A 27,216-nucleotide genomic window follows, 5' to 3' on the forward strand; every position below is an offset into this window, starting at 1 on the left:
TTGCGAGTCTCATAGTAAAATGTAGTATTTTAAATAACAATGTAAAAAATGTTTCTGCTTTTTATTTACCACTTGAAATAAAATAAGACCAACAGTAAAACATTTTTGTAATTTCGGGTTCCTTAGACTGATTTTGTAGTTTATTATCGATTTAAAACTTCAACGTATTTAAAGTTTATTCTCATTTTTAAAAATATATTTTGCAAAACCATTGGATTTTATTAAGTGTTTTGCTAATGAAGTTTGCATTTTATTTACAACAATTGTGTAAATCATTTCTTAGAAGAGAAAAACTTCCCATGTTACAATTTAGATTTTGTTGAAAATCGTATTAAAATATTTTGTATTAATTACATATTATATAAATTAAAAAATATTTAGAAAAAGAAAAAACGAAACTGAAAACCCCTAGGCTTCGCTAGAAAAGAAAAAATCTAACCGCAAAACCCCACTCCCAAAGTTACTCTGAAAGAACGCATCTTCACTCTTTCTTTCTTCTTCCCCCCACACCCTAATTTTTCAAATCTAGGGTTTCCTCTGAATCTAGGGTTTCTCGCTCAGCAATCACGAAATGGCGGCAATCGCAGTTCCCCAACACCGATCCTCCAAGACGGAGTCCTATGTCGACAACAAGCGTAAGGAAGACATCCGCCATGCCAACATCGTGGCCGCTCGCGCCGTCGCCAACGCTGTGCGCACCAGTCTTGGCCCCAAGGGCATGGACAAGATGATCTCCACCTCCTCCGACGAGGTTATCATTACCAACGACGGCGCCACCATCCTCAACAAGATGCAGGTCCTCCAGCCCGCAGCCAAGATGCTCGTCGAACTCTCCAAGTCGCAGGACTCCGCTGCCGGTGACGGCACTACCACGGTCGTCGTTATCGCCGGCGCCCTACTCGAGCAGTGCCTCCTCCTACTGTCCCATGGCATTCACCCCACCATCGTCTCCGACTCCCTCCACAAGGCCGCCGTAAAGGCAGTGGATGTTCTCACCGCCATGGCTGTCCCCGTGGAGCTCTCGGACCGCGACTCGCTCGTGAAGTCCGCCAGCACCTCTCTCAACAGCAAGGTTGTGAGCCAGTACTCCACGCTTCTCGCGCCCCTCGCCGTCGACGCTGTTCTCTCCGTCGTTGATGCGGCCAAGCCCGACATGGTTGACCTCCGCGATGTCAAGATCGTGAAAAAGCTTGGCGGCACCGTGGATGACACCGAGCTTGTGAAAGGACTCGTCTTCGACAAGAAGGTTAGCCACGCGGCGGGGGGACCCACCCGCATGGAGAACGCCAAGATCGCCGTCATCCAGTTCCAGATATCGCCACCGAAAACCGACATCGAACAGAGCATCGTGGTGAGTGATTACTCTCAGATGGATAGGATTTTGAAGGAAGAGCGTAGTTATATCCTTGGCATGATTAAGAAGATCAAGGCAACTGGTTGTAATGTGTTGTTGATTCAGAAGAGTATTTTGAGGGATGCTGTTACTGATTTGTCCTTGCACTACCTTGCAAAAGCTAAGATTTTAGTGATTAAGGACGTGGAGAGGGATGAGATTGAGTTTATTACCAAAACCTTGAATTGTTTGCCCATTGCTAACATTGAACATTTCCGCGCTGAGAAGTTGGGTTATGCCGATCTTGTGGAAGAGGTTTCTCTTGGGGATGGGAAGATTGTGAAGATTAATGGTATTAAGGAGATGGGGAAGACCACTACAGTGCTCGTTCGTGGGTCTAATCAGCTTGTGCTTGATGAGGCGGAGCGGAGTTTGCACGATGCTTTGTGTGTTGTTAGGTGTTTGGTTGCCAAGAGGTTTCTAATTGCTGGCGGTGGGGCGCCGGAGATCGAGCTTTCGAGGCAGTTGGGTGCCTGGGCTAAGGTGTTGCATGGAATGGAGGGTTACTGTGTGAGGGCATTTGCTGAGGCACTAGAAGTTATTCCCTATACTCTTGCAGAAAATGCTGGTTTGAACCCCATTGCCATTGTTACTGAGCTGAGGAATCGGCATGCGCAAGGTGAGATAAATGCTGGAATCAATGTGAGGAAGGGTCAGATCACCAATATCTTGGAGGAGAATGTGGTGCAACCGCTGCTTGTGAGCACAAGTGCGATTACCTTGGCAACTGAGTGTGTGCGGATGATTTTGAAGATTGATGATATTGTAACTGTGCGGTAGAGTTGATTGAACAATGAGACATTTGGTTGGAGAGAAACTGATTCATCCATTATCTATTTTGTCTTCCGTGCTTCAATTTATGTTGTTAGTTTATGTTCTTTCTAGTGACTTTTTGGTTAAGGTATTTTGGCTTACATTAGTTGCTGCTGTTGTTTTACAATTTTGAATGTCCTTATGGATGCTTTCTCGAGTCATCCGATTCAGAAGCCCTTCTTAATGTGTGTGGGAGTTTAGTTGATACTTTTTGTCTGAATGTCAGTTTCGATTGTGTTCGTGTTTTTTTCCTTACCTTAGCCATACTTGTATATCTTGCGTCTGTATGTGGCTTTGAGAGATTGATTGCTTATTGAAATACATAGTTTTAATATCTTGTAATTTTGTGGATTACGTATACTTAGGCTGTTCTAGAAAGCATCCCAAAACTTGTCATTGTTCATGAATTGATGAAATGTCAGTTATATTTAAAATTTTAATTATCTGATGATGCGATGGGATCTGAATGTCTGCGCGCCTTGGAGAATCCATTAGTTGCTGATGAGTTTTCTCCAAGTGGTTTTGAATTTTGGATGTTAATCTCACTGGAAATATTGTATTTAGCATGTAAATTTAGATATACGTGATACTGGGTCATGTTATTCATATGGCCTGTTGCAACCAAATAGATTTGTGTCTTTAACGTGGATTTTTTTTTTTGTGTCGCACGTGCATTTGTGCACTATCCTAGCATGCTGTTGGTCTTTCTTGTCACCGAAAGTTGGCTTTTCTTCTCTTGAACCTTCGAGTCTAATGTGTCTGTATTTAAATGAAAAATAGGAGGAAAGTCACTTACCCCATACGCAAAAAGCAAACCATCCGTAATGGATCAATGGTTGTGCTGACACTTCTCGCAATAAGTGTAGAACGTGATAGTTTTATGAATTTCAGGAGCTTTATCAGCTTCTTTAATATTGATTCCTTCTGTTTTAGGGGACCTATTTTTTCTTTGGTTACGCCGCATGAGACTAGGCTGGGATAAAGCAACATATACAATTTGAAAAAAATGAGACATTGTATTTGTAAATACATGGTTTACACTTTATAGTTCATCGATAGAAATTAATTGTTAAATATATACATTTAAATGTTATATGATATATCAAATTAGATATAATTAATATAGAAAATTGTGTTCTTTAAGATACCAATTCGTTTAGGAACTATGTTTTTATGTCTTAAAATTCTTTTTTATTAAATAATAAGAGAAGGGTTAAACATTCTTTTGAAGGTAAAAAAGATACCAATTCAAACCATTCTTCGGGAATCGTTTTGTATCAGTATTGTTATGGTTTGGTATCTTCCATTGATGGTTAACAAATTGTCTATATAACTCCCACAGTTTCAGAATGGTTTGTCATCTTAGAGTTTTACATTGTTTTTGCATTATTCATTGATGGTTAACAAATGTTTTGGTATATTTCAGTAAGAATTAGGGCTGCCATGGCAGAAAATATGAAGGTTTGAAAATTTCAACAACCACCTTTTTTGATACATCATGTTTGGAGAGAATGACAATGCTGGAAAACCCAAATCCCTGGAAAATGGGTCATAGAAAGATGAATGAATCGAATTGACTTTATAATTGCATGCTGTAGGGACTCGATGTGTCATTAATCAGATTTTGCATTCAGGCCAATAACTTATCTTACAGCTACCTTAAAATTCAAGATTGAAAAAAAAGAAATGTTCTCATTGAAAGTTGATGATGGAAAGTGATAGACAACATCCTTTGACCTTAACGTTGGGTCTTGAGCCTGATAAGTTTGTACTTGTATACCTTCATTAAATCGGTGAATTAAATTACAAGTGTCAAGTCAAAAGCTTCAAAATTTGGAGTTAAAAAAATTAATATTGTCATAAACCCTACCAGCTTTGCGGTGTTAAAAAATTGAGCTCAAAGAATACAATCCTGTAAAGCTTTGACACCTAAAACCCTTGCATTAACTAAAGCATACAATTTGAAGTTGGCGGAGATGCAGAAGAAGATGAGACCGGATACCCTTCAACAAAACATTTCAGTTTTTCTATTTCACCAACCGCATTAAACCATTCAGTAAGAATCTCCATGGTTATATAATCAGGACTGCATGCGTCTTCAATCATTCTGTCCATAAGTTCAAATGCTTTATGCAACATTTTCTTATCCCGAACTCCCTTGAAAATAGCATTATAAGTTGTTGTATTGGGTCGAACTCCCTTTATTTTCATGTCATCCATCAAAGAAACAGCCCTTTCTACATTGCTATTCTTGCACAGAGCATCTATTAAGATACTGTAAATCACAGTGTTCGGGGGAACCTTAGATTTGGAACACATTTCCTCAAATATTTTCATGGCCTCATCAACATTCTCCTTTAAACAATATGCATGTATAATTGCTCCATACGTCACAACAGAAGGCTGAAGACCCTCTTTCCTCATCCTTTTCATCACCTTACTGGCAGTTGCAAAATCTCCAATTTTACCGAGGTAGGAAACCAAAGTGTTATAAGTTACAATATCAGGCTTAACCCCAGTTTCTTCCATTTCATTAAGCATTTCATAAACTCTTTCCAGCTTCTTCTTCTTACAGAATCCATTGATGAGGACATTATAGCAGGCTACGTCAAGACCAAACCCAGCCCGCTTCAACCTTGACACAACTACACTGGCATCATCCATCCTTCCAGCAATGCTTAAACCATTTATTAAACTATAGTAAACAATTGCATCTGGAGAGCATCCAGAAGTCAACATTTCATCGAAATATTGCATGGCTTTATCAATATTATTCACACCACAGAAGGCAGATATCAGCGCAGTATAAGTAACAACATTTCCCTGCAACCCCTTTCCTTTCATCTCACTGAAAAACTCAACTGCTTTGTGGACCTTTCCATGTTTGCACAAACCATTAACCAATGTATTGAGGGTGACCACACTTGGTTGAACTCCTTCCTCAATCATCTGACTATATAGCATGCGAGCCTTGCCAATGTTACCAGCTTTACAGAACCCGTCAATCAAACAATTATATGTAATTGCATTTGGCCTACTTTGCTTCGTTGTTTTCATCTTTTCCAACAAACTCAAACCATGCTCTTCTCTACCAACTTTACAAAGTCCATCAATCAAAGTATTAAACAAGACCACATCAGGCTCAACATCAAACCTATTATTACCTTCTCCTTTGCCTCTCAACTTATCAAACACCTCCAGCGCCTCATCAATCCTCCTAGCTTTGCACAAATGATTAACAAGAATCCCAAAGGTCACAACACTGGGCTTTATCCCCATCTCTTCCATTTCTGCCATCAGTTTATTCATCCGCTGAGTGTCCCTTTCCCTTCCCAACCCAGCTAACAGAGCATTGCAGGACGCAGCTTTAACCGCAACTGCACCACCCAATCTCATCACAGCATGCAAAACCTCCCACGCCACACCATTCTTTCGGTGTCGGCACATCTTCGTTATCATTTGGGTAAGCTTAAACGCATCAGGGAAAACCCCGTGCTCACACAGCTTGGTAACCAACCCCACAATTTCTTTATCAGCAAAGCTTCTTCCATGTTGCTCCTGCTTCCCCAATACCCCAAAAACAACTTCACCAGTGAAATCATCAGGAGGAAAATCAGAATCCCGTTCAAGCATTTCGTCAAGCACGTGGAGCGCATCATCAATGCGACCAGATTTAAACAACCCCTTAAGCAATTCGTTGCAAACTCCAGAACTTTTGGAAGAAGAGTTGAGCTCCTTGAACAGAAGAAGCGAATCGTCCACCATTTGGGCCTCCCCGAGGCACTTCAAAAGGAGGAAAGCAGATCTCGAAGTGAGAGCAATGTTATCACCATTGGATTTTCTGTAACTATGAAGCATGAGAAGCTCTTTCTGCGAATTAGGGTGCTGCGAAGCGAGTTCAAGAGCGCCTTCGAACACACAAGAGAGGGCTTGGTGGTGCTCTGTTCTGCCTCTGAGGTAATTGATAAAATCGAGGGCTTTGGGAATGGAGTTTAAGCGAAGAGTGATAAGGAGGAGATAGTGTGAGGATTCGAAGAGAAAGGGACGAAGTGTATCGTAGTCCCAATGATTGGGCGGGTTTTGAAGATGTTCCACAACTTGGGTCACCGTCAATTCGTGGTCTTTTCGCGAAGGAGAAGGTGAATCGCTGTGGCAGCGCCGCAGAGAGGAAAACGTGGACGGCAGCAGCCGGTGGATGCGGCGGAGACGGAGGAGCTTCGATTGTACCAACATTGTTTAGAAATATTCCGGCGCCGGTGGCCGAACGCGGAGGAGTCTAGTTTATCCACTTCCAATCAAGAGCGACAGCAGACACAGTAAACAAAACTAAATGACAATTTAGAATATATAATTATCATTTAACACCTATTTGCTTTAAATATGTTTTTTACCTTAATTTTTAAATAAATTTTGGAATTATGCTATTTTGAAACTTTAAATCAATTTAGTCATTTATTTTTTGGAATACGTGAATTTAGTTTTTTTAATCAAATTTTATTAGGTTTATTTAATATTTCGTACACATTTTAGGATTTTATTTGAGTTATTTATACTATTTGACACATTTTTGTTTTAATGTGAAGTCAAATACTATTGTGAAACATGTTTGAAATGTGAAATAAATTTAACAAAATTTGATTAAAATGACTAAATTCACGTATTTCAAAAAATAAAAAATTAAATTAATTTAAAGTTTTAAAATGAACTAATTCTAAAATTTACTGAAAGTTAAGAGACAAAAACATAATTAATCTTTTTAGTTTTGAATAAAAACAATCAATTTCTCTGGTTCTTAATTTTTATAAAACTTTCAATTTTTTTCTTTCTGATAAATTTTTCTTTTAAAATAAACTAAAAATTCCAAAAGAAGTCGGTGACCTTTCTTTTATGTAATTTCTATAACTAACACCAAAGTGTTGTAATGACTATTTCTACATAACATAATAAATTAAAGTTTTTTAATCTCAGTATATTATTTGTCATATTATCTTATATTTAATACAACATAATTTTATCCAATATTATTAGTCAAGTTTTTAATTAGTTTTATTAAATAACAAAACAAATTTCGTTGTATAAATATATAAGGAATTTAAGCTTTGTGAGAATTTAACTTTTATAATTAGTAAAAGAGATTCGTATTTAAATTGTTTAAATATATATTTGATTTATATTTTTATTGTTTTTATTTAATTTGATCGTATTTTTGTTTTGTGTTTAATTAGATTTTTATTTTTGTTAAATTTTGGTTAATTTGATCATTTTTATCAATGGTGTTTAAATTTTGAATTGTACATGTGTCAAATTTTGACTTTTATTTTACTTTTTTAATTTCAAAAAATTGTTCACGTGTCAAGTCACAATTGTGTCACGTGTTATTGTCAGTGTCATCTGTCAGTTTAGGATTATATTAATTTTTTTTTTCAATTTAATCTTTATATTCGTTATTTTTGTTCAATTCAATTTTTATATTCGTTATTTTTATTTAATTTAGTCCAATTTTTTGTTAAAATAAAATAATTTATTCTTTTTAAATTGAAATCAAATTTAAATTTTTATAAATATTATATATATTTTTTTAAAATTGATATTATTATTAGTTATTTTTTAAAATCAATTATAAAATATTATATTTAACTATAAATCAAATATAATTCTTATATTCAATTGGAAAATAGAATATAATTATTTAAAATATTATTAAAATATAATTACTAAATAATTTAATTTTTAAACAATTCAAATTTGTTTTCACTTAAACATATGTCAATTAATATTCATATAAAACTATCTTTAATTAAATATGTAATTCCACTTTTGCATATCACTATTAGATTCGTGGGTTAAATCCAAAACAACTCTTTAACTTTCAAACATCAATAATTATCGTCTAATAATATCAAATAATAATTTATTCCAAGAGTATAAATAAATAAATTTTAGGATCTGTGTTTTATCATGCATAGTCGGTGCGGCCCTACAAGCGCACGCGAATCGTATGATCAGTGGAATTGACCTCTTCTCTTCAATGGTCCAATGTATGTTAAACATTTTGATTTTTTAAAACCAGTTTATGTGATTAAATGATATATAAATTCAAAATTATTTTATCTAATCAGTAAGTAATTTAATTTACATAAGAGAAATCGATCCATAATTTAAATGTTTACTAATCATGAAATTGAAATCTAATATAGTTGATCTCAAACTCAGTAATCACTATTATCCCGCACCACCGACACACCAACAAAATAATAATAATAAATAAATGTAAATATTGCAGTATATAAGTATTTACCTATTTTTCTAGATAACTTTACTTTTCTGATTGTGTAATTGTGAAAACATGGTATGACTTTATAATATAAAAACAATTTGTGAATGAAAAAGAAAAAGAAGTGAAGGTGTTCCCATTGATCTATGAATCTTCCTATGCTATCGGTGACAACTGTAACTGAGCTGTCGGGGACATTACTCTTTCCCACACTCTAAATCCTAATACCCAAACCTAACAATTAATAAAGCAACCTTCTCATTTTTCACTTTTCTCTTTAACCTAAACCCTTAGCGTTAACATTAGTCAAGGCACATTTGTTTTTCTTCATCATTTTATAATTAATAATGTAATTCACCAATCAATCACTATCTACTACTTCCTTTCCATTAACTCATATATCATTGTTGGGTCCTCTCATATCATAGTAATCGATCCATTAGATTGGTTAGGATGCATCATGCGAAGACAGACTCCGAGGTGACAAGCCTCGACGCGTCCTCCACCACCAGGTCTCCACGGCGAGCGGTGTACTACGTTCAGAGCCCTTCCCACGATGGAGAGAAAACAACGACGTCGTTGCATTCAACGCCGGTGCTCAGCCCCATGGGTTCTCCTCCTCACTCTCACTCCTCCTCCAGCCGTTTCTCCGGTTCACGCAAGATCAACAACAACCACCACCGCAACCACAAGCTGCCGTGGAACAAGGACATCGACGTCATCGAAGAGGAGGGCCTTCTCCAAAACGAAGATCGCCACCGCGCGCTCTCTCGCCGCTACTATTTCCTCGCCTTCGTTCTCGGCTTCTTCCTCCTCTTCTCTCTCTTCTCTCTCATCCTCTGGGGCGCCAGCAGACCCATGAAGCCCAATGTCCTCATCAAGGTTCGCTTCCTTCGCAATTCTTCATCTTTTTTCTCCCTCCCAAATGGGTTTTCCTCGCTTCTCGATTTCACCTTCTGGGTTTCAATACAGAGCATCAAATTCGACCATCTCAGAGTTCAAGCGGGCTCCGATTCCACCGGCGTCGCCACCGACATGATCACCTTGAATTCCACCGTCAGATTCACTTATCGCAACACCGGAACATTCTTCGGGGTCCATGTCACATCCACTCCTCTGGATCTGTCCTTTTCAGAAATTGTGATTGCCACAGGAAATGTAAGATTCATTCCTTTATCTTTATTATGCACATTAATTAATCTGTGAAGAAATGAATGAATTTGATTTGAATTGGTTATGTTATGCAGTTGAAGAAGTTTTATCAGTCAAGAAAGAGTCAGAGAGTAGTGAGTGTTGCAGTGATGGGGAACAAGATCCCTCTGTATGGAAGTGGTGCAAGCTTGAGCAGCACAACGGGTGTGCCTACGGTGCCTGTGCCATTGAGATTGAGCTTTGTGATTCGATCCAGAGCATACGTTCTTGGGAGATTGGTGAAGCCGAAGTACTACAAGAGTGTTGAATGTTCCATCAATTTGGATCCCAAGAAGATCAATGTTTCACTTTCGCTCAAGCATTCTTGCACCTATGATTGATTGATTCAGTGAGAATTCAGGAAAGAAGAAGAAGCAGCACATGGCAGAGAGTATACAAAATTAAAATAAAAATAATTTATTAGTACTTGTTTATGATTCGTTCGTTTTTTTTTGGTGAGGAAACTAATGTGGATACAGCTCACAGGGCAGCATGAGAATGACGTGTTCTTTTGGACTCTTTTTGGCTGCACAATACGGAAGATAATTTTGAATTCTTTTTTTTTTCAAATAATTTTGTCCCATCATGTAAAAGGTTGTGTACTGAATAATGTTGTAGTTTCATTTTTTTCAGGTAATTATAGCGTAATTATAGCCGCCGAGAAATTTGACCCTTTTTTAACTCATAATTGGTCTGAGATCTATTAGCTAAGCTCCATAAGCGCCACCTCATCATTTATTAAACTGGTACATAAAATGATTGATTCAATAAAAACATTATAAAATATTGTATAAAAGTAATCTTACAAAGCAAATGTTTGGATTTTATTACATATAAGATTGCACTAAAAAATATACTGTGTACGTTACATTACTTACACGTGTTAAGTATTTTTAATTTGTGCTAATCAGAAGTTGTAATAGATCTACTAGAACTTAGCAATAGCAGTAATTGATAAATTTATTTGTAATGATAATATAAGAGTCTTTGCAACCTAACTTTACGAACTGTCTTATTAGTTTCAAAATTAATTTTAAAACGATAGAAATATTGTTTTTGATTTTGTTTTTCAAATTGTAACATGTGAAATTAAAATCTTTGAAAGACATGAAATGGAATGTAAATTAAGAGATAATGGGTAAAATCCACTATTTGGGTCTTTAATGAGAAGCTAATGAATATTTGCATTTTAACGATAAATATGTAGCTTTTAGTTTAGGGGCACTTGAATATTATCGAGGGAAAATAAATTTATTCAATAAATAAATTATGAAAAATATTAAAGAATTATTTTTCCACAATAAATCTAATAAAAATAAAATTTTCTTTTAATAGTATATTCAATAAAAATGCATAAAACTTATAAAGGTACCCAAAACCAAATAAAATAAGAGTAGAGATAGACGCTAGTGAATAAATTAGTTAGTATCTTGTGACGTCCTTTTTTCGATATCAACTATCAATTATTAAACAAATTGTAAACTAAATTAATATAACATCTTCCAAGTGTCAGGATTTAATCACTTAAATCTTTCAATTATTAAACATGTTTTTCTCCCAACTTTATATGCTATATCATTAATACTTTTTACATGTTTATTAACCCTATTAAGTGACATTATTTAAATAGGCCCATTTAATAAAGTAATTTATTATAACCTATATAAAAGGTAATTTTTTTTTCTATTAAAAGTAAAGTTAATCATTAATAATAACTAAATTTCAATTAAGAATTACATATCAAAATTTTCTAATAAATTTAATCTTTATCATTCACGAGATGTATTGATACTTCAATTTATGTTACATGTCCATGTTTAACATATATCCATATCTTACACGTATATGTGTATGATATTTTAAAATATTTACCAATATTTTTCAATAAAGTATGTAATTCATTCAGTAATAATATTACAATAATTTATAATATTATATTTTAAAGACGTTTAATAAGTATGATTTTAGTTTTGGATTCACATAATAACAATTGCATATTTATCGTATTTTTTAAGAAAATTTGTACATTTTTTTATGCATATGTCATGTATCATATATTATTATTTTTTAGAATAAACATATTATCATATCCATACATACATCATATATAGATATATTTGATATTAATGTTTAATCATAATCATTTCAAATAACATCATTTAATTTAATTCTTATTATTTTTTTATTAATTAATAACTTTAAATATGACTTTTATTTATTAATAGATTAATTATTACATATTAAATAAATTAATTACTACTTATATATATTTAATAAAACAAAACAAAAAAATAATTTAAAATTTCTTTCAAATGTCAAAAAATTTATTAATTGAGTAAATACATTTAAGTTTTATCTAAAAGTATTAATTATTACTCATAAATATACGTAATATTAATTTTTAATATTAATCATAATTTTAAATAAAATAATAATAATACTTAACAAAACCACTTTAAATAAAATCATTTAATATTAATTATTATTAATCTTTTTATTAATTATTAAACTCATATATGGTTCTTATTAATTATATAAAATAGATTAATTATTAATTCTGTTAAATAGATTAGTTATTAGTGATATAAATAGAATGGATATTGATAATATTTAGTAGATAAAATTAAATAATTAAAAAACTATTTTAAATATTTAAATACGTAAAAACCGGGCCCGAGGAGTTAAAATCAATAAAAAATAAAACAAATTATGATAATCATGATGTAAAAAAAATAATTGACCGTGAAAAGTAAAAGAGTTTATTGGAATAATTTGTTGTGGTCTATCATTAGATTAAATGTTCATTGCTCACGCAATTTCTACATTCTGTCATCCATATTTCAATAGCATGTTCGAAATTTTTATTTAAATAATATTTTAAAAAATAGTTTATTAATATATTTTCAATCTCTCTATTTCTCTCCCTATATGCAATATCAACCAATAGTTTTCCTATTAACAAATTACTCTTTGTATTTTATTGAGTGAGTCATTCACTTTAGAAAATTCTTATCCAAATAAAATAGTAGTACCGCACTAGTTTAAAAAGAAGAGAAATTTTGTTTACTAACAACTCAATAATTTATACCAATCATTACACTGTACCATTGTGTCCATTAGATCATGCATAGGGACCAAATTAATTTATTCCCTATGTCATTCACCACAAAAAAAAATATATTTCCAATTTCATTCATCTATACTATTTAATTCAACAATAAGGTCAATGATGTGTTAGTTATATTATATTTGTGTAATTACCTAATTTTTTATTTATATTTCATTCGGTAGTTTTATTAATAAAAATATATTTAACTAATTTTTATAAAGACCCTTCTTTTACAACTCAAAGCTGTTGATCAGTATTCTTGAATTATATGTTAATTGTCCTTGAGAAACAAGTAAACATATATTGAATAGGTGTGTCGGATTGTATTAAACAAATTATTTTCATTAAAAAATTAAAAAGTTATCCAATTAATTATACATAGATAATTAACATTTTATTTATTTTACAAGATTTTTCTTTATAATTATATTAATAAAATATAATTAAATATTTTAATTCAATTTAATTTTTAATTTTAGAACCATATGATTTCTAACAAAAAAATATATCAAATATGATAAATAATTTAAATTTTTTCATAAAACTGCATTTAAAATATCAAATAAACATCAGTTATTTAAAATAACTAAATTCACGTAATTAAAAAGATTAAATTAGATAAAATTTTGAAAGAAAAATTAATTTTAATTTTTAATAAAATTAAATAAATAAAATCATATTTGAAAAAATAAAATATCGGCCTATATAACTTTGCAACTTTTAACCATTTTTCTGTATTGAGTGGATGCACATATCAACTTGTGAAGCGTGAACAGGTGTCAGTGGACACAGGTGAGTGACGACAACAGCATCATGATTCATGCGGCCATACATACATACATACTTTCTATCACCATTGATCTGATATGTTAGATTCAGATCCATCCGTGGCCACTGAGCGAAAGACTGTTACTTTTTACTTTCATCCTTTTTGTTTGGTGAGAATAAATGAGTTTTGTAATGAGATGATTATGTGTGCTTTCATCCTTTAAATTTCGGTTTAAGACCAGACAAGTCAGATATACTTATGAATCATTCATTATCGAAAGCCTTTTAAGTTCGAAATTCCTCGTACCAGAGCAAGTGTTGTCGGCGGCATGGAGAAGGAGCAGCTTGATTTTGTTCTGGTGCCGTTGGGTCTGCTGGTGTTCCTCATGTACCATATCTGGCTTGTCTATTCCATCGTGCACAACCCTCTTCGAACTGTTATTGGCCTTAATGCAGAGTCTCGTCATCAATGGGTTCTCGCCATCATGAGTGTGAGTTCTTCTTTACATCATCACTTTTTTTTCTCTCTCTTTCGATTCATGAAAAGTTTATGCTTTGAATATGTGCTTGCTTACAAAATTTTGATTACAAAAGGATCACCACACAACAATACAGGTGGGTCATTGATAGTTTTTGGAAAAGTTGTTTCTTTTGGATAAAATCAGTGTTTCATGATGTTTGAATTAGTGTACTCATTTGTGTTAGGCTTTTGTTGTTTGATATGAAATTTGCAATCGCACTTGAAGTTCACGTTTCCTTGTTATTACTGAGGAATCCATGAATGGTTATTTTATATGATTCTTGTAGACAGAGGTAAAAAAGAAAGAAAAAAACCAGAGATTTTCCCATTTCTCCTTTCTTTCACTGTCTGTTCAATTGTTGGATGAATCACAAAAATGATGGGTTTCTTACATAGGATTTACAGGGGAACTCAACTTCTTGCTGTATGTTTGGGCAATTTTTGACTTTAGTAATGACAGCATGTGGCAAGTTGTGATTCGTTGAATCCTTTTACGACAAATAGTTGAGGCCGGAGTGATAAGGTATTCAGAAAAATAGAGCCACATGCAGTTTTTTGGCCTTTTCACTCCAACCAAGCATGTCCTATGTTTCTTCCCATTTGGTTCTTTTTGTTCTTGTTTTTCTCTCTTGTTAAGGTTACAAAGCTTTCTTCTCTGACTCCACTACCCTTAGTTTGAAATGGTCAAGGCACCAAGTTGTGAAACTGAAAGAGATGGCTGAAAGTTGATAATAATATAATCAATCATCAAAACAATTGGTACCACTTTTTTTATACAACTCTCTTACAAAAAGCCATAATGAGGTCATGCTTACATTTAATAGAGATATATAGCCTAATTTCATGCCACATCCACTGTCTTAGAAGGTATGAAAATAAGTCATGGAATTGATCGTGCTGTTATATTTTCAGGAACCGATGAAAAATGGGGTTCTGGCAGTGCAAACTATTCGCAACAATATCATGGCATCTACTCTTCTATCTACAACAGCCATCACACTGAGTTCACTTATTGGCATTTTTGCTAGCAGTGCCTGGAACAGTGACGAGCCTTTCATACCTTATGGTAATACTTCACTCAAACATATTTCTGTCACCATTTGCTTCCTCATTGCATTCTTATGCAATGTGCAGTCCATAAGATACTATTGCCATGTAAGTTTCTTGATCACTGCACCAACACTCAGAGACAAAAGGGAGTACATGGAATACATTGCTGTGACTTTGAATCGTGGGAGCCATGCTTGGTCTATTGGGCTTCGAGCGTTTTACCTCTCATTTGCATTCTTCCTCTGGATCTATGGGCCAATAGCCATGTTTGCATGCTGCTGCTTGACGTCACTGGTTTTGTTCTTCTTGGATACAACAGCTAAAATCACGAGGAATCTTCATAGTAACTCATTCAGAAAAGAAAGGGGAACCCATGATGTAGAGTCTGTTGTGGAACCACATTATCATCCTTTACCTGCTGACAATTTGTATCAAAACTCAGATGTCAATCATGTATGAGCAATTATAAATGTAACAAATTTGTACTTTTCAATTGAGAAGTATGAACATGTTCCAATGCAGAGTAGCACTAGGTAGTCATTTTTGTTTACAGTAAAACAACAATTGAAGAATAGATGTTGATGTCTTTTTTCTACACAGGCAGCTATTAATTACTTAATTGTTATTGTAATGTTATATTTATGATGATTCAAGCATCACCGAGGGCTACGTGTGATCCACACACTACATGGACTTAAATTCAAACACTAAGAACATTTTCTTAAAGAGAAGATTATGTACGTGTATCTATCTATCTATCTATCTATATATATATATATATATATATATATATATATATATATATATATATATATATATATATATGCTGAAAGTGATGGGCTTAAGGGTAAGTTGTTTGTTGAAAATGCTTTGATTGACACGTATGCAAGATGTAGGGTGGTTATAGAAGAAAGCACTTAATTTTCCTTTGACTGAACTTTAATGGAGGCCATCTAAGAGGCCCTACACATGACAACTATGATGATTCATGCATCATTGAGGGATTATTTAATAGTAGCAATGTAGTTGTCCACAACACAATTATGTTAACACTATTATTACCAACGAAGAGTGATAACAAAAGCAACAAAAGAGGGTTAGTGTGAAACAAAATGGCACGTGGTTTGAGTTAGTGACAACAAGTATAAAGAAAACGACCACATGGAAGAACATGTTATCTTTATCTCAATTTCAGTTCTTTTTTAGTTTCTTCAGCTAAATTTAGTCAAATCAAATCATAATCGGGAAACATGGTGGAAAGCATATACTAATTATACTAACAGTGTCGGTGTCAATTTCTGTTTCCCAATTTTTCTTCAGTCAGAAAGAATGGATTCAATTTTAGTTTTTCTGACTTTACAAGTTAAAAGAGCAATGGGGAAGCTCTTTATCTTTACTTGCCATGGAGGAAAAGAGGAGAAGGTTTTGTGAGTGGAAAAGACAAGGGTAGGTATGAGTGAAAGGAAAGGAGAACCAATTTGAATTCACTAAGATTACAACTTTGGTGTTGGGTGTTGGGTGTTGGTTATGTTGTGAGGTAACATCGGTGATTTGTGAAAGTTAAAGTTTGCAATTTGAAGAGGAAGGATGGAAGTAGATGAACTGGACTACGTGTTGGTGCCTCTGGGTGTGTTGGTTTTGGGAATCTATCACGTTTGGCTTCTCTGCACTATAATTCGGTACCCATCTCACACAGTCATTGGCTTGAATGCTCAGTCTCGTCATCAATGGGTTCTTTCCATCATGGCTGTCAGTACTCTGTTTCTCTCATAAAGACCATTTATCTTCTCTACATAACTATCTGTTTTATGGAAATTTTTACTAGCTTTTGATGCTGAATTAGACTCAAACACAAATATGCAGAGGTTGTTCTTATTCATAAAGATAGTTTATCTTGTAAAATAACATTTTTGACTGTCAATAGAACTTTAGGCTAACTTTTGGAACTGAGTTAGGTCCAAGGCTAAGTGCTAAGATGTTGTTGTCTCTCTTACCGAGATGTGAAACTGCACGTGTTGTTTCTCAAAAGAATGTTTATGATCTTGTACAATAACAGTTTTGATTATTTGTCTTTAGGAAAGTACCTGTTAGTAGAACTTCAGTTAAATTTTGGAATTGAGTTAGGTCAAAGCCTAAATGCTATGATGTTGTCTCTTACTGAGATGTGGAAATAAATGCACATGTGTTGTTTGTTCTTACTCGTATACTAGATTGTTTATCTTGTACAATATCAGTTCTGAATATTTGTCTTTAGGAAAGTACCTGTTAATAGAATTCTGGGGTATCTACCTTTAGAATAGAGTTGTGTTAAAACCCAAGTACTAATAAGACGTTGTCTTTCACTCTGACATGTGCAATTTTGCATGTGTTGTTCTTATTCACAAAGACAGTGTTTCTGTTAATAGAGTTTTAGTTTAGAACTTTTTGTCATTTACTGTGCAAATCCTTTCTATTCACTGAGACAGTGGTTTCTGAACAAACTACATTTGCATTGTTTTCAGGATCCTTTGAAAAACGGGGTTTTGGGAGTTCAAACAATCCGCAACAATATCATGGCATCTACCCTTCTTGCTACAACAGCAATAACTCTTAGTTCACTTATTGGCGTTTTTGCAAACTATGAATCAGATACAAAACTAGTTTATGGCAACAAAACTTCCCTTAATTCTTCAATCAAACGCCTCTGCATCTCACTGTGTTTCCTTGTTGCGTTTCTGTGTAATGTGCAATCTATCAGATACTATGCACAAGTGAGCTTCTTGATCACCACACACGCACTGAAAAGCCAAAGAGATTTTATAGAATATGCTGCAAGATCCTTAAACCGAGGGAGTTATTCTTGGTCTCTAGGGTTGCGTGCCTTCTACTTTTCATTTCCTCTTGTCCTTTGGATTTATGGGCCAATACCTATGTTTGCTTGTTCCTGTTTCACATCATTTATTTTGTACTTCTTGGACACAACCACTCAAATCACACGAGATCTTCACACCAAGTCATTCAATAAGAAGGAAACTGGGGACACCACAGAAGCAGCATAGTTTCATAATTCTACTGTCCTTCAACTTGATAATCTTTCAGTTCGTGGTAAAGTTCAATAGTTCATGTAATGATACCATTGTTGGTTAATTATTGTACAATAGTATATTGCAGTATTCTTTTCCCTGTTTTGGGAGTTCAAAAATCAAGTAACGGACAGTGCTGGTTTATTAGTATATCTATCAATCTTATGCTTGGTGAATAAAGAACATGAACTTGATTAGTGGCACAAGCATGTAATGGATGGTGCTGGTTTACCCATAATACAGTTATTATTACTCTCTTGAATCATTTCAGAAATGTCCTTTCATTGCATGACCAAACATATATAAATGGATGGCATAGCTTTGAAAAACCAAATCAGATTTGATTGGAGTATATAATTGGTTGTTTACATTAGATTAAGACATGGCATGTCATTTCAGGGCTATGAAACGAAGATAACATGTTCTCCAAGCAATGTGGACTGGCTCAATTGATTGTCAAAATGTGAAAAGAGTGATAATATTTGGAGATGCAGGATAAAAATCATATATATTTCATGTAAATTGTGTTGGGTTGTTCCAGAATCATCAGGGAGATTTAACACTAATTGAGCATAAGTCCAACTCACATATAAGATATTGACGCCACTTTTAACCCAAAATTTTAAAGCAAAGTTAACGAGCCTTGATCCTTATATAATGCTCAATTTTCTCATTTTTATTTAATGTAGGACTTAGACTTACACTTAAATTTCCAACAAGTTAGACTCGGATCTCGTTAGTACATATCTCCCGAATAAATTCTTATCTGGAAGAGACCCATCAATCAATTCATCTATCTGTAGGATGGAACATACATAATAAAATAGTGGCAAAAAATATCTACTACCAATTCTGGTAGTGGGAATTTCAACATATTAGATACCCTTATCAACACTATGGTATGCCAAATCTTTCTTACCATACTAAGACTTATCTGCTTTTGAAAGGTGTTTTTTTTTTTCATTCACTTTTAAAAAATCAACTCTCTTTTTTTCATTCCCAAATGTAAAAGGGTACATCTGAAATTACTTTTTAGGATTAAAGAAGTGTGGGAGTCGATTCGTTTAGCAGGAAACTGCTACTTATTGCGAGTCCACCAAAAGGTTGATGCTTTCACAATGATCAATCAAGTTTTTCACCAATTGAATAACTCCACAATGATTATTATATTTAAAAAAGTGAATAACTTTAAGAATTTAGGTAGAATGTTTCCAACACGTATTTATATTTATATGATAAAATTAGATTATTTGATGTGATATCGGTGAGTAGGTGTTAGAATATTAGAGGAAATTACCGGTGGTGGATGGTTACATGAAAAAAGGATATTCAAAGGTTTGAGAATGTGAAGAAGAGCATCATAGTTATCTCAACATCATATATCAAATAATAGCAACTTGGGTTGGCACCATCCAATACACGTAGAAGATGATAATATGGACCAACCAATCCCTAGCCGAAAGCTTCAAAATTCCACAATAAGATGCATCTTTCTCTGTTTGTTTTGTACTTTTTAAGTGACTTTCTACTCATAGTTTGCACATACAAAACAACGAACCTTGCTTCCCTCTTCTCTCAACTTTAAAAGCGAATTTTCAAAATGATGCTTCACTATGTGAATCTTGTTGCGAATGATCGTTCTTTTACTTTTTCTTTTTCTTAGTGATATTGTTTACTTACAATGAGTAATTATGATAAAAATTATTCATAAAATTAAGAAAATTTTTCTAAATAAAGTCAGATTACTACAAAAAAACGCTTATTATCGACGGTCAGAGTCCGTCGATAATTGCCATAATATGTCGATAATACTATTTTACCGACAAACTTTCGATGGCCAAATATCTGTCGGTAATACTAATATTCTAAAATTTATCAATCATTCGTTGTTGCATCAAAAATTATTAAAAAGTATCAAATAATACAAAATATGGTAGGATCATACTAAATTCATAATAAAAGTTACGTTTTACAAAATCCTAAACCCTAACGAAACTAAATTGTGTTAGGTAAAAGAAAACATTATAACTTTTTCAATATATCTAGACAAAAAAATAAATGTTGGTAGGGCTTACCCACTAACTTCACCGGTGCCATGGACACAAGGACTTGAGCATTAATATTTTGAACCTCTTTAACTACCACTCTAATTAAATTGGGTGTCTAGGGTTGAATTCCCTCTTGAATTGTAAAAATGGTCACCAAAATTAATGTGGTTGAGTCATATCAATATCATCATCAACATGCAATCCCACTAATCTAGCTAAAAAAAATCAAATTCTTTATTGTACTCTTCATACGCAAGACTTGTATTTATCAAACATTGGTCAATTTTCTAAATAATTTAATAAATGTTTATCTCATTTGTTTATAAAATACCCTGTATCATTAAAAAATATATATATTCTTTTTGCATGAGAGTGTTTTAGATTTAAATCATATAGTTAATTAACGTTGGTGAGTGATGTATAGCTAGATTTGGAAGAATGTGAAAAGGAATCTTGGTTGATGAACCATTAGAAACTAAATATTCTTTAGACCAAAAACTGCATTCGATTTGACTAAACATGCAAAGCATATTACGACACTAGATTCTAGATCATTACTCGCATGCAACAAAGTAAGACACCACTCCACTTTTTGTTATGGTGTGATTTCATTTCAACAACAATAATAATAATAGACTACAAAGAAGATCATTCAAGATCTAGACCTATACTTTTGTATTTTTAATTATCATTATATTTTATGTTTTGAAGGTTTGTAGGGTTTTTTCTATTTTATTGTGGGATTTTTGAATGATAAAAAAATTATATAAGACAACACCAAACTACGTTTAATAAAAAATGTTAAAACAATATATTTATATATTATTTATTTTACTTATTTTTAATTCATTTTAAGTTTTTAACTTATTTTGAATTTCTAAAACATTTTAATCTTTTCTATATTGATAAAATACTTTAAAAAAAAAAAATCTTAGCCATAATATTTTAAAATTAAAATTATATTTTAATTAATTGTGCTCTATTATTTGGAAACTTAATTTTATATTTTAACTTATAACCTTTTACATAAATTAAAAATATTCATGCAATAAATTAAATAGTTTTTCGAGAATTTTGTCATTGGAAAATATTAGTTGAAATGTATTATACCCAAATAGAAAGACTAATTCCTCGACAAACATTGTACATACATACATATATATATATATATATATATATATATATATATATATATATATATATATATATATATATATATATATATACCAATTAATCTATGTTTATTTCTTGAGAAAAATATTAATATTTAATGTCTTAATTTTTTTCTGTTAAAAACTGACTTTATCGTTACCAACCAAATTGATATCAACATAAAAAATAATAAAATTTAAGTTTAATTTAACTTTATAAAGTTAAATTTATAAGATGAAATTTGTAGTTATTTTTATTCTATATCTATATCTAGATATAATTTCAACCGGAAGGGTATAACCTTATTTTTTACTTTTTTTTTATTAGGCACAGAAAATTACAGAGAAGATGTATTATTATCATATTTAGTTCACTATAATATATATATATATATATATATATATATATATATATATATATATATATATATATATAATTAATTAATTTTTTATTCTACATTAATAAATATTAATGCGTGTGATTGAACTTTGAATTTAAATGTGATAAAAAAATTATTTAAACTCCTATTAAAAGCCTATAAATCTATTTTTATTTGTGATATTATAAAAAAAGATGATATTATATACCTTTTAGAATTATTTTACATAATTCCAATCATTAAAAGAATTTTATTAAAACCCATTTGATTTCTTGAACTATTATTAAATCTCAGTATATGTTGACAGTAGCTTTCGATTCCAAAAATACTGGTTTATGTGCATGACAGCAATCACAGTGGAGAGAGTAGGAGGAAAAAACTGGTGAAAACTATATTTGCACGTAACTTGCTATATAGAATGAATGAAGAAGAAGAAAATTAATCTCATAAATTAGTGGTTTTATATTTATTTGATGATATGAAAGTGGGGTTTAAATAGTAATGGGCATGTAAGTCACATCGGAATGAGTGTGCATCTACAAATCTGGAAAGGGTCTTTGTCATCTCAAAATAACAAATTTTCTTCCCAATGAGCAATATCTTTAAAGCAGTGTAGGTCTACAAAATTGGACAATATTTTCATTAATTTCATGTTTCTTGCATTGCAGCCAAGACAAGTCATATTTCACTCTTTCTTCTTCACATCGTTTACCATTTATGCCTTCTATGTTCCATTGCAATACCACTATACATCATTTTTTCTACCACCTTCGAAATTTAGTATCTATGTGCCCTACAATATTATGTCATGGGACCCCACATATTTTCTTCCAATTGCATGTGCTCCTTCTTCCATAAACCAACTTCTGCTACATTCTTCATGTTCAAAGCAAACCAGATGAAGCACAAAATTCAGATCTACTATGCCCAAATCAAATGTTTATACAGCAAGAAGAACAAAAGGGTGTACAAAATCACCAGAAAAGCTAAATCCTTTATCAGTTTCTGTTTCTCATTCTTACTCTCTCATGCCATCAACAAACAGTTGTGTCCAACACGCGTCTAACTGCAAAACACAAATTAAGGTTGATTAATATACTGTTGGCCTCAATTATGTAATTTCGTTTCATCATTTTATGATACTGCAAAAAATTTAGGATATATAAGAGTCTGAGACACTCCATTGATGCGGCCAAATCTCAGAGTCATGAACTGTTTTTTAAAGCCTTGTGTTGTGTAATTTTAACAGCTGCAATCAGAAGAGAAAAGGGGCTAGTTAGATTCCAGGGAGAACATATCAAATTATATATGAACTTGCTCATTCAATTATTTCATGAATTTCTGTATCAGTTGCAGTAGAGATAAACGAGGGGGAATGAGAAATGGAGGCCGAAGGTGATGACAGAAGTATAGAGAGCACAAAGGAGTGAAATGCACAATTCATCATCATTTTCTGCTCTCTCTCTCTCTATATATATATATATAGTAACATGCATATCATCATCAGTGCTCTCTATCTTCTGTCAACAACCTTAGAAAACTAGTGCCTCCATCTCAGATTTTCCCCATAACTCTTGTACCTGACCCTGAAAGCAAAAGAGAAGAGAGTAAGAAAGGGATAATGAAAGAGAGAAGAAGAGAATCGTGTTTGGGAGTTTGAGATGTTAGATTTGTGTGGATCCAGTAGCAGGTATTTATAGGAAAAATTGTAAAAGAACGGGTAAAAGGGCCTAAAAATATTCCAGTGGATTAGCAAGGTATAGAGCTAGTGGTACCAAATTTTAATGTCCATTTTTCTAACCGCTTCTCACGAGAGATAATTAAAAACATCCTCAAAAGGACACACACACCTTATGTAACATCCTAACAATCATTCACGTACGTACTTGTTTGCTGTAAAACCATGCATGGTAGCTAATATAATAATACACAACTCTCTACTTATTTGTTAGTGGTGTGATATTTGAGACAGCAACGGTGTGAATTAATTGAAATTTAAGTGACAGTGCAGCTAGCATGCACTAAGTAGAAGATCCCTCATGCAACAGTGAGTGATATGGTATTGATTTGCACCCATGTGCAGTGGGATTTGAGTAAATCGTGTGAGATCATCACATTATTTCCAAATGTTAATAGTCCTGTGATGCTACTACACATAGTTGTTGTGATTCTCATCTATCTTCTTCCATCACTTACTGTCAGTGGTATGTGGGGTCCATCTCCACTGAATAGTAGGGACCTTGTAAAATTGCAATGTACTGAGACAAATTCATGTTAAAATCTGTTTTCTGTTTCTGGAATTGGAAAGCTGAAAGCTAGCACTTGTGATATGTGAGGATTACTTTACCATATTTAGAGGGATACGTATAAAATCACACTAATAACAAACATGCTGCTAACTGCACTTCAGCGTTGCATGGTTGGGAAGTCACCATCAATGCACAGGTAAGCGCGGATTCATAAATCACTGTACCACTGCAAACTCACCACACTCTTTTTCTCTTCAATTTTCTCTTTTCAATTTATTTTATTTAACTTTCTCTTGGATGCCTCACATTTCTCAAAGATGTCAAAGATACGGAGATTTCATAGTATTGGAAGTCCCACGTCGACTAGAAATAAGACCAATTCACAATATATAAGATATAAGTAGATGCAATCCTCGTCTTACAAACCGATTTTTTGGAATTAAGTTAGACTTTAAAGTCTACTCTAACCCACAGTGTATAAATGTACAAATCTAATTTTACAAATTGGTTTGATAGGATTGAGTCATACTTACGTTAAAACCTATTCTAATGAGATAAAAATCACGATGCTCTTAAGGATAAGACGTATATAATTTTGCTTCGGCAATATTTTGAATGCAAGCTATAATGAGGAAAGGTAAAGTTTTTAACACTGTTCTTAGCTAATTTATAAAGGTCTAAATCAAAGTCACCCTTTAATTGAACGATGACGAAGTGCGAATGCAGAAGTGCACGATGACAAATGAAGAAAGGGATTTGATATCTTTTTTGTGCAAAACTTGCATGTCCACCCAAATTGTTGCTGTAATACTTTCGGCCACATCATAATTTACTATATAAACTCATCTTTTTAAATGATTAATGTATATCTTTATTATGGAAGATTGACTTTTGATATAATTATTGAATCTTTAAAGTGAAATTCAAGAAGGAATAAAACCCGTACAAGTACAAGAAATTAACGTCAAAATCTTAACAAAATAAATTCATAAATTTATAATAGATCTATGTATATATTTTTTTATTTTTCTTATATTCACTCAATATTATGTTACATTTGAATTCCTATATCTCTCTTCCTAGAGTGGTGGAAATAATGAGATTTATGGATGTTAAAAGCATCATTAATTTCTTTATTTCTTTAATAAATACTTTTTTTAAAATATATACATCCTAAAAAGTGAACTCTTAATTCATAAACAAAATCATCTATTAATTATTGGAAAGTGTAGCTTTAACTTTTAGAACTCTATTCTATACGAACAAAATGCATCATGGTTCTGGATGGGTGGCATCAAGTAAAGGATAAGTTGTATAAGCAATTGTCTTTAAGTATTTTTGACATTCAAATAAATAAGAGTCTATTGTTTTAAAATTATTTTATAAATTAATTGTATAATTATTTTATTTGTTAAACAAGTTCTGTAAAAACATGTCTTGCCATGATTTGGGCTACTCCATCAAGTATAGTTTGATTGATTTCTCTAACCTATGTTTTAAGTTTAATTAGCAGAAGAAAAAAGTATATATAACACTACTAAAATAAACTCATCTTATTGTATGAACATTTTTTTTTATCTCTTTTTAGAAATTAATTATTTTAGTTAAATACACTTTTTAAATAATTACTAGAAAATTGTGCAAACTTAAATTACGCATATAAATTCTTATTCTGTTATATACTGTTTATCGATTTGGCATCATGTCATCCACTGAACTCTAGTTATCGAATTGTAAGAGATATATGCAGAAAAAGTCAATAGGAAACAAACTTCAATTTTGGGTCCCCTTTGATTGCAATCACAAGACAACAAGTCAAATCAAAATAGTTATATCTGCACAGAAATCAGGTTTGTGTCGAAATTATCATGAACATGTTTTCAGAGAATAGAGAAATAAGAATCATGAGATAGAGTTTATTACGGGGTTCAATTTTAAAAAGTAGAAAAAAAAATTAAAAGAAAATCATATCACAACTATAATGTTTATTTTTATAAATCAGCAAGTATAAAGGAACTCTATCTCATTTACTTCATTAACAAAAGAAAACAACTTTTGCTATGTATGATATTTTAGATTTTTGTATGTTATACGATTTGGATAAGATAAGATGTAATTGAGAAAAAGGCAAATTTCTATAAGTTAAAATATCAGGCATAAATTTACTTATAACACATATTTAAAGGTAAATTTTATCATTTATCATATGTATTTTTATTATTTTAGTATTTTTTACTTTTTTTTGTATTTTAGAGATTTATTTGAAATATTTATACTACTTAAAAAAGTTTTACAACTTTTTATGATGTTTTTTTGTATTATATAGATTTTCCATCCTTTCACATCTTAGATTTTTCAGACATTTTTGTACACAACTTTTTATTTTTAATGTAATCTATAAATTTAATTCAATCCCAAAAAAATTGACATGTAAAATAAAGTGTATATTTATTTATATATTATAAAATTACCTTATTCATAACAAATATCAAACTTCCAACACAGGAAATTGTTAATCATCAATGACTTAGATATGTGTTCATAATTACCGATATATTAGAAAAAAAATGTTTTATTGTTAACAATAATATAAAGTTAAAGTTTTATATTAAGTTGAAATGACACATATTTCTGCTTATAACTCACAAATTCATAAATTTAATCTCATGAAATTTTAAATTAAAAATTGTGTCAACAGTGTATTGAATTTATGTCAACTTTATATAATTTATTCATAATGAACCCTCAAATGTTTTATACAGGACCATTTTTAATCAGATTAAGTTTGAGTATAAGTAATGATTTGTAGAAATTTTAAACCGGATAAGGGTCAACAATTTTTTTATTAGATATGAAATACCCTTAGTTGCAACACAAAAAAAAAAATGCATGAATAGAATAAGTTTTGGAAACTTTTTTTGTGCATTACAAAAATCAATATACTTGCTTATCTAAACTTATCCAAGAATGATGATTAGATAGGGATAAAAGGTATTGAACATGCGTAGAATATTATTATTGGCTACGATAAATACGAGAGTGGACGGTCAGGATTTCAGTTCCTATAACAAATTTCTTTGTCGAGTTCATTGTAAATTTAAAGTGAACACTTTGGCTTCCAAACTTTAAAAAAATTCATTTTTCAAAATGTTTTAAGAAATTATTCCTTTTAAAAAAAAGTTAAACTTTCGAAATATACCCAACACAC

The 27,216-nt window shown here is 32.1% G+C and overlaps 5 protein-coding genes and 1 long non-coding RNA gene across 7 annotated transcripts; 4 read left to right on the forward strand and 2 right to left on the reverse strand.

Annotated features, from left to right (window-relative positions):
• Positions 1 to 432: 432 nt before the first annotated feature.
• Positions 433 to 2,461, forward strand: LOC114178011 (TCP-1/cpn60 chaperonin family protein). Its single transcript, XM_028063673.2, has one exon. The coding sequence runs from the start codon at positions 572 to 574 to the stop codon at positions 2,171 to 2,173; it is 1,602 nt and encodes a 533-aa protein (XP_027919474.1). The 5' UTR covers positions 433 to 571; the 3' UTR covers positions 2,174 to 2,461.
• A 1,417-nt stretch (positions 2,462 to 3,878) lies between these two features.
• On the reverse strand, positions 3,879 to 6,538 carry LOC114175594 (uncharacterized). The gene has a single exon (XM_028060350.2). The coding sequence runs from the start codon at positions 6,437 to 6,439 to the stop codon at positions 4,154 to 4,156; it is 2,286 nt and encodes a 761-aa protein (XP_027916151.1). The 5' UTR covers positions 6,440 to 6,538; the 3' UTR covers positions 3,879 to 4,153.
• A 2,269-nt stretch (positions 6,539 to 8,807) lies between these two features.
• On the forward strand, positions 8,808 to 10,308 carry LOC114175658 (uncharacterized). Its single transcript, XM_028060432.2, has 3 exons — positions 8,808 to 9,362; positions 9,453 to 9,638; positions 9,728 to 10,308. The coding sequence occupies exons 1-3, from the start codon at positions 8,934 to 8,936 to the stop codon at positions 10,010 to 10,012; spliced, it is 900 nt and encodes a 299-aa protein (XP_027916233.1). The 5' UTR covers positions 8,808 to 8,933; the 3' UTR covers positions 10,013 to 10,308.
• A 3,246-nt stretch (positions 10,309 to 13,554) lies between these two features.
• On the forward strand, positions 13,555 to 15,758 carry LOC114176068 (uncharacterized). 2 transcript variants are annotated; one of them, XM_028060975.2, is made up of 3 exons: positions 13,555 to 13,572; positions 13,859 to 14,039; positions 14,981 to 15,758. In XM_028060975.2, exons 2-3 carry the CDS (start codon positions 13,878 to 13,880, stop codon positions 15,575 to 15,577), a joined length of 759 nt encoding a protein of 252 aa, XP_027916776.1. In that variant the 5' UTR covers positions 13,555 to 13,572; positions 13,859 to 13,877; the 3' UTR covers positions 15,578 to 15,758. The 2 variants fall into 2 exon arrangements, with proteins under 2 accessions (XP_027916776.1, XP_027916777.1); XM_028060976.2 differs by lacking the exon at positions 13,555 to 13,572 and adding an exon at positions 13,588 to 13,718.
• Positions 15,759 to 16,242: 484 nt separating this feature from the next.
• Positions 16,243 to 18,445, forward strand: LOC114176488 (uncharacterized). The gene is made up of 2 exons (XM_028061541.2): positions 16,243 to 16,867; positions 17,620 to 18,445. Exons 1-2 carry the CDS (start codon positions 16,706 to 16,708, stop codon positions 18,154 to 18,156), a joined length of 699 nt encoding a protein of 232 aa, XP_027917342.1. The 5' UTR covers positions 16,243 to 16,705; the 3' UTR covers positions 18,157 to 18,445.
• A 3,931-nt stretch (positions 18,446 to 22,376) lies between these two features.
• Positions 22,377 to 23,903, reverse strand: LOC146887402 (uncharacterized). The gene is made up of 2 exons (XR_014993628.1): positions 23,340 to 23,903; positions 22,377 to 23,008 (listed from the first exon to the last, which is right to left on the reverse strand). It is a non-coding gene; the product is annotated as an uncharacterized LOC146887402 (long non-coding RNA).
• Positions 23,904 to 27,216: the final 3,313 nt, after the last annotated feature.

Source organism: Vigna unguiculata, chromosome 3 (assembly GCF_037176805.1).
Source record: "Vigna unguiculata cultivar grain cowpea cultivar isolate G323 ecotype 2 chromosome 3, ASM3717680v1, whole genome shotgun sequence".
Taxonomy (NCBI): Eukaryota; Viridiplantae; Streptophyta; class Magnoliopsida; order Fabales; family Fabaceae; genus Vigna; species Vigna unguiculata.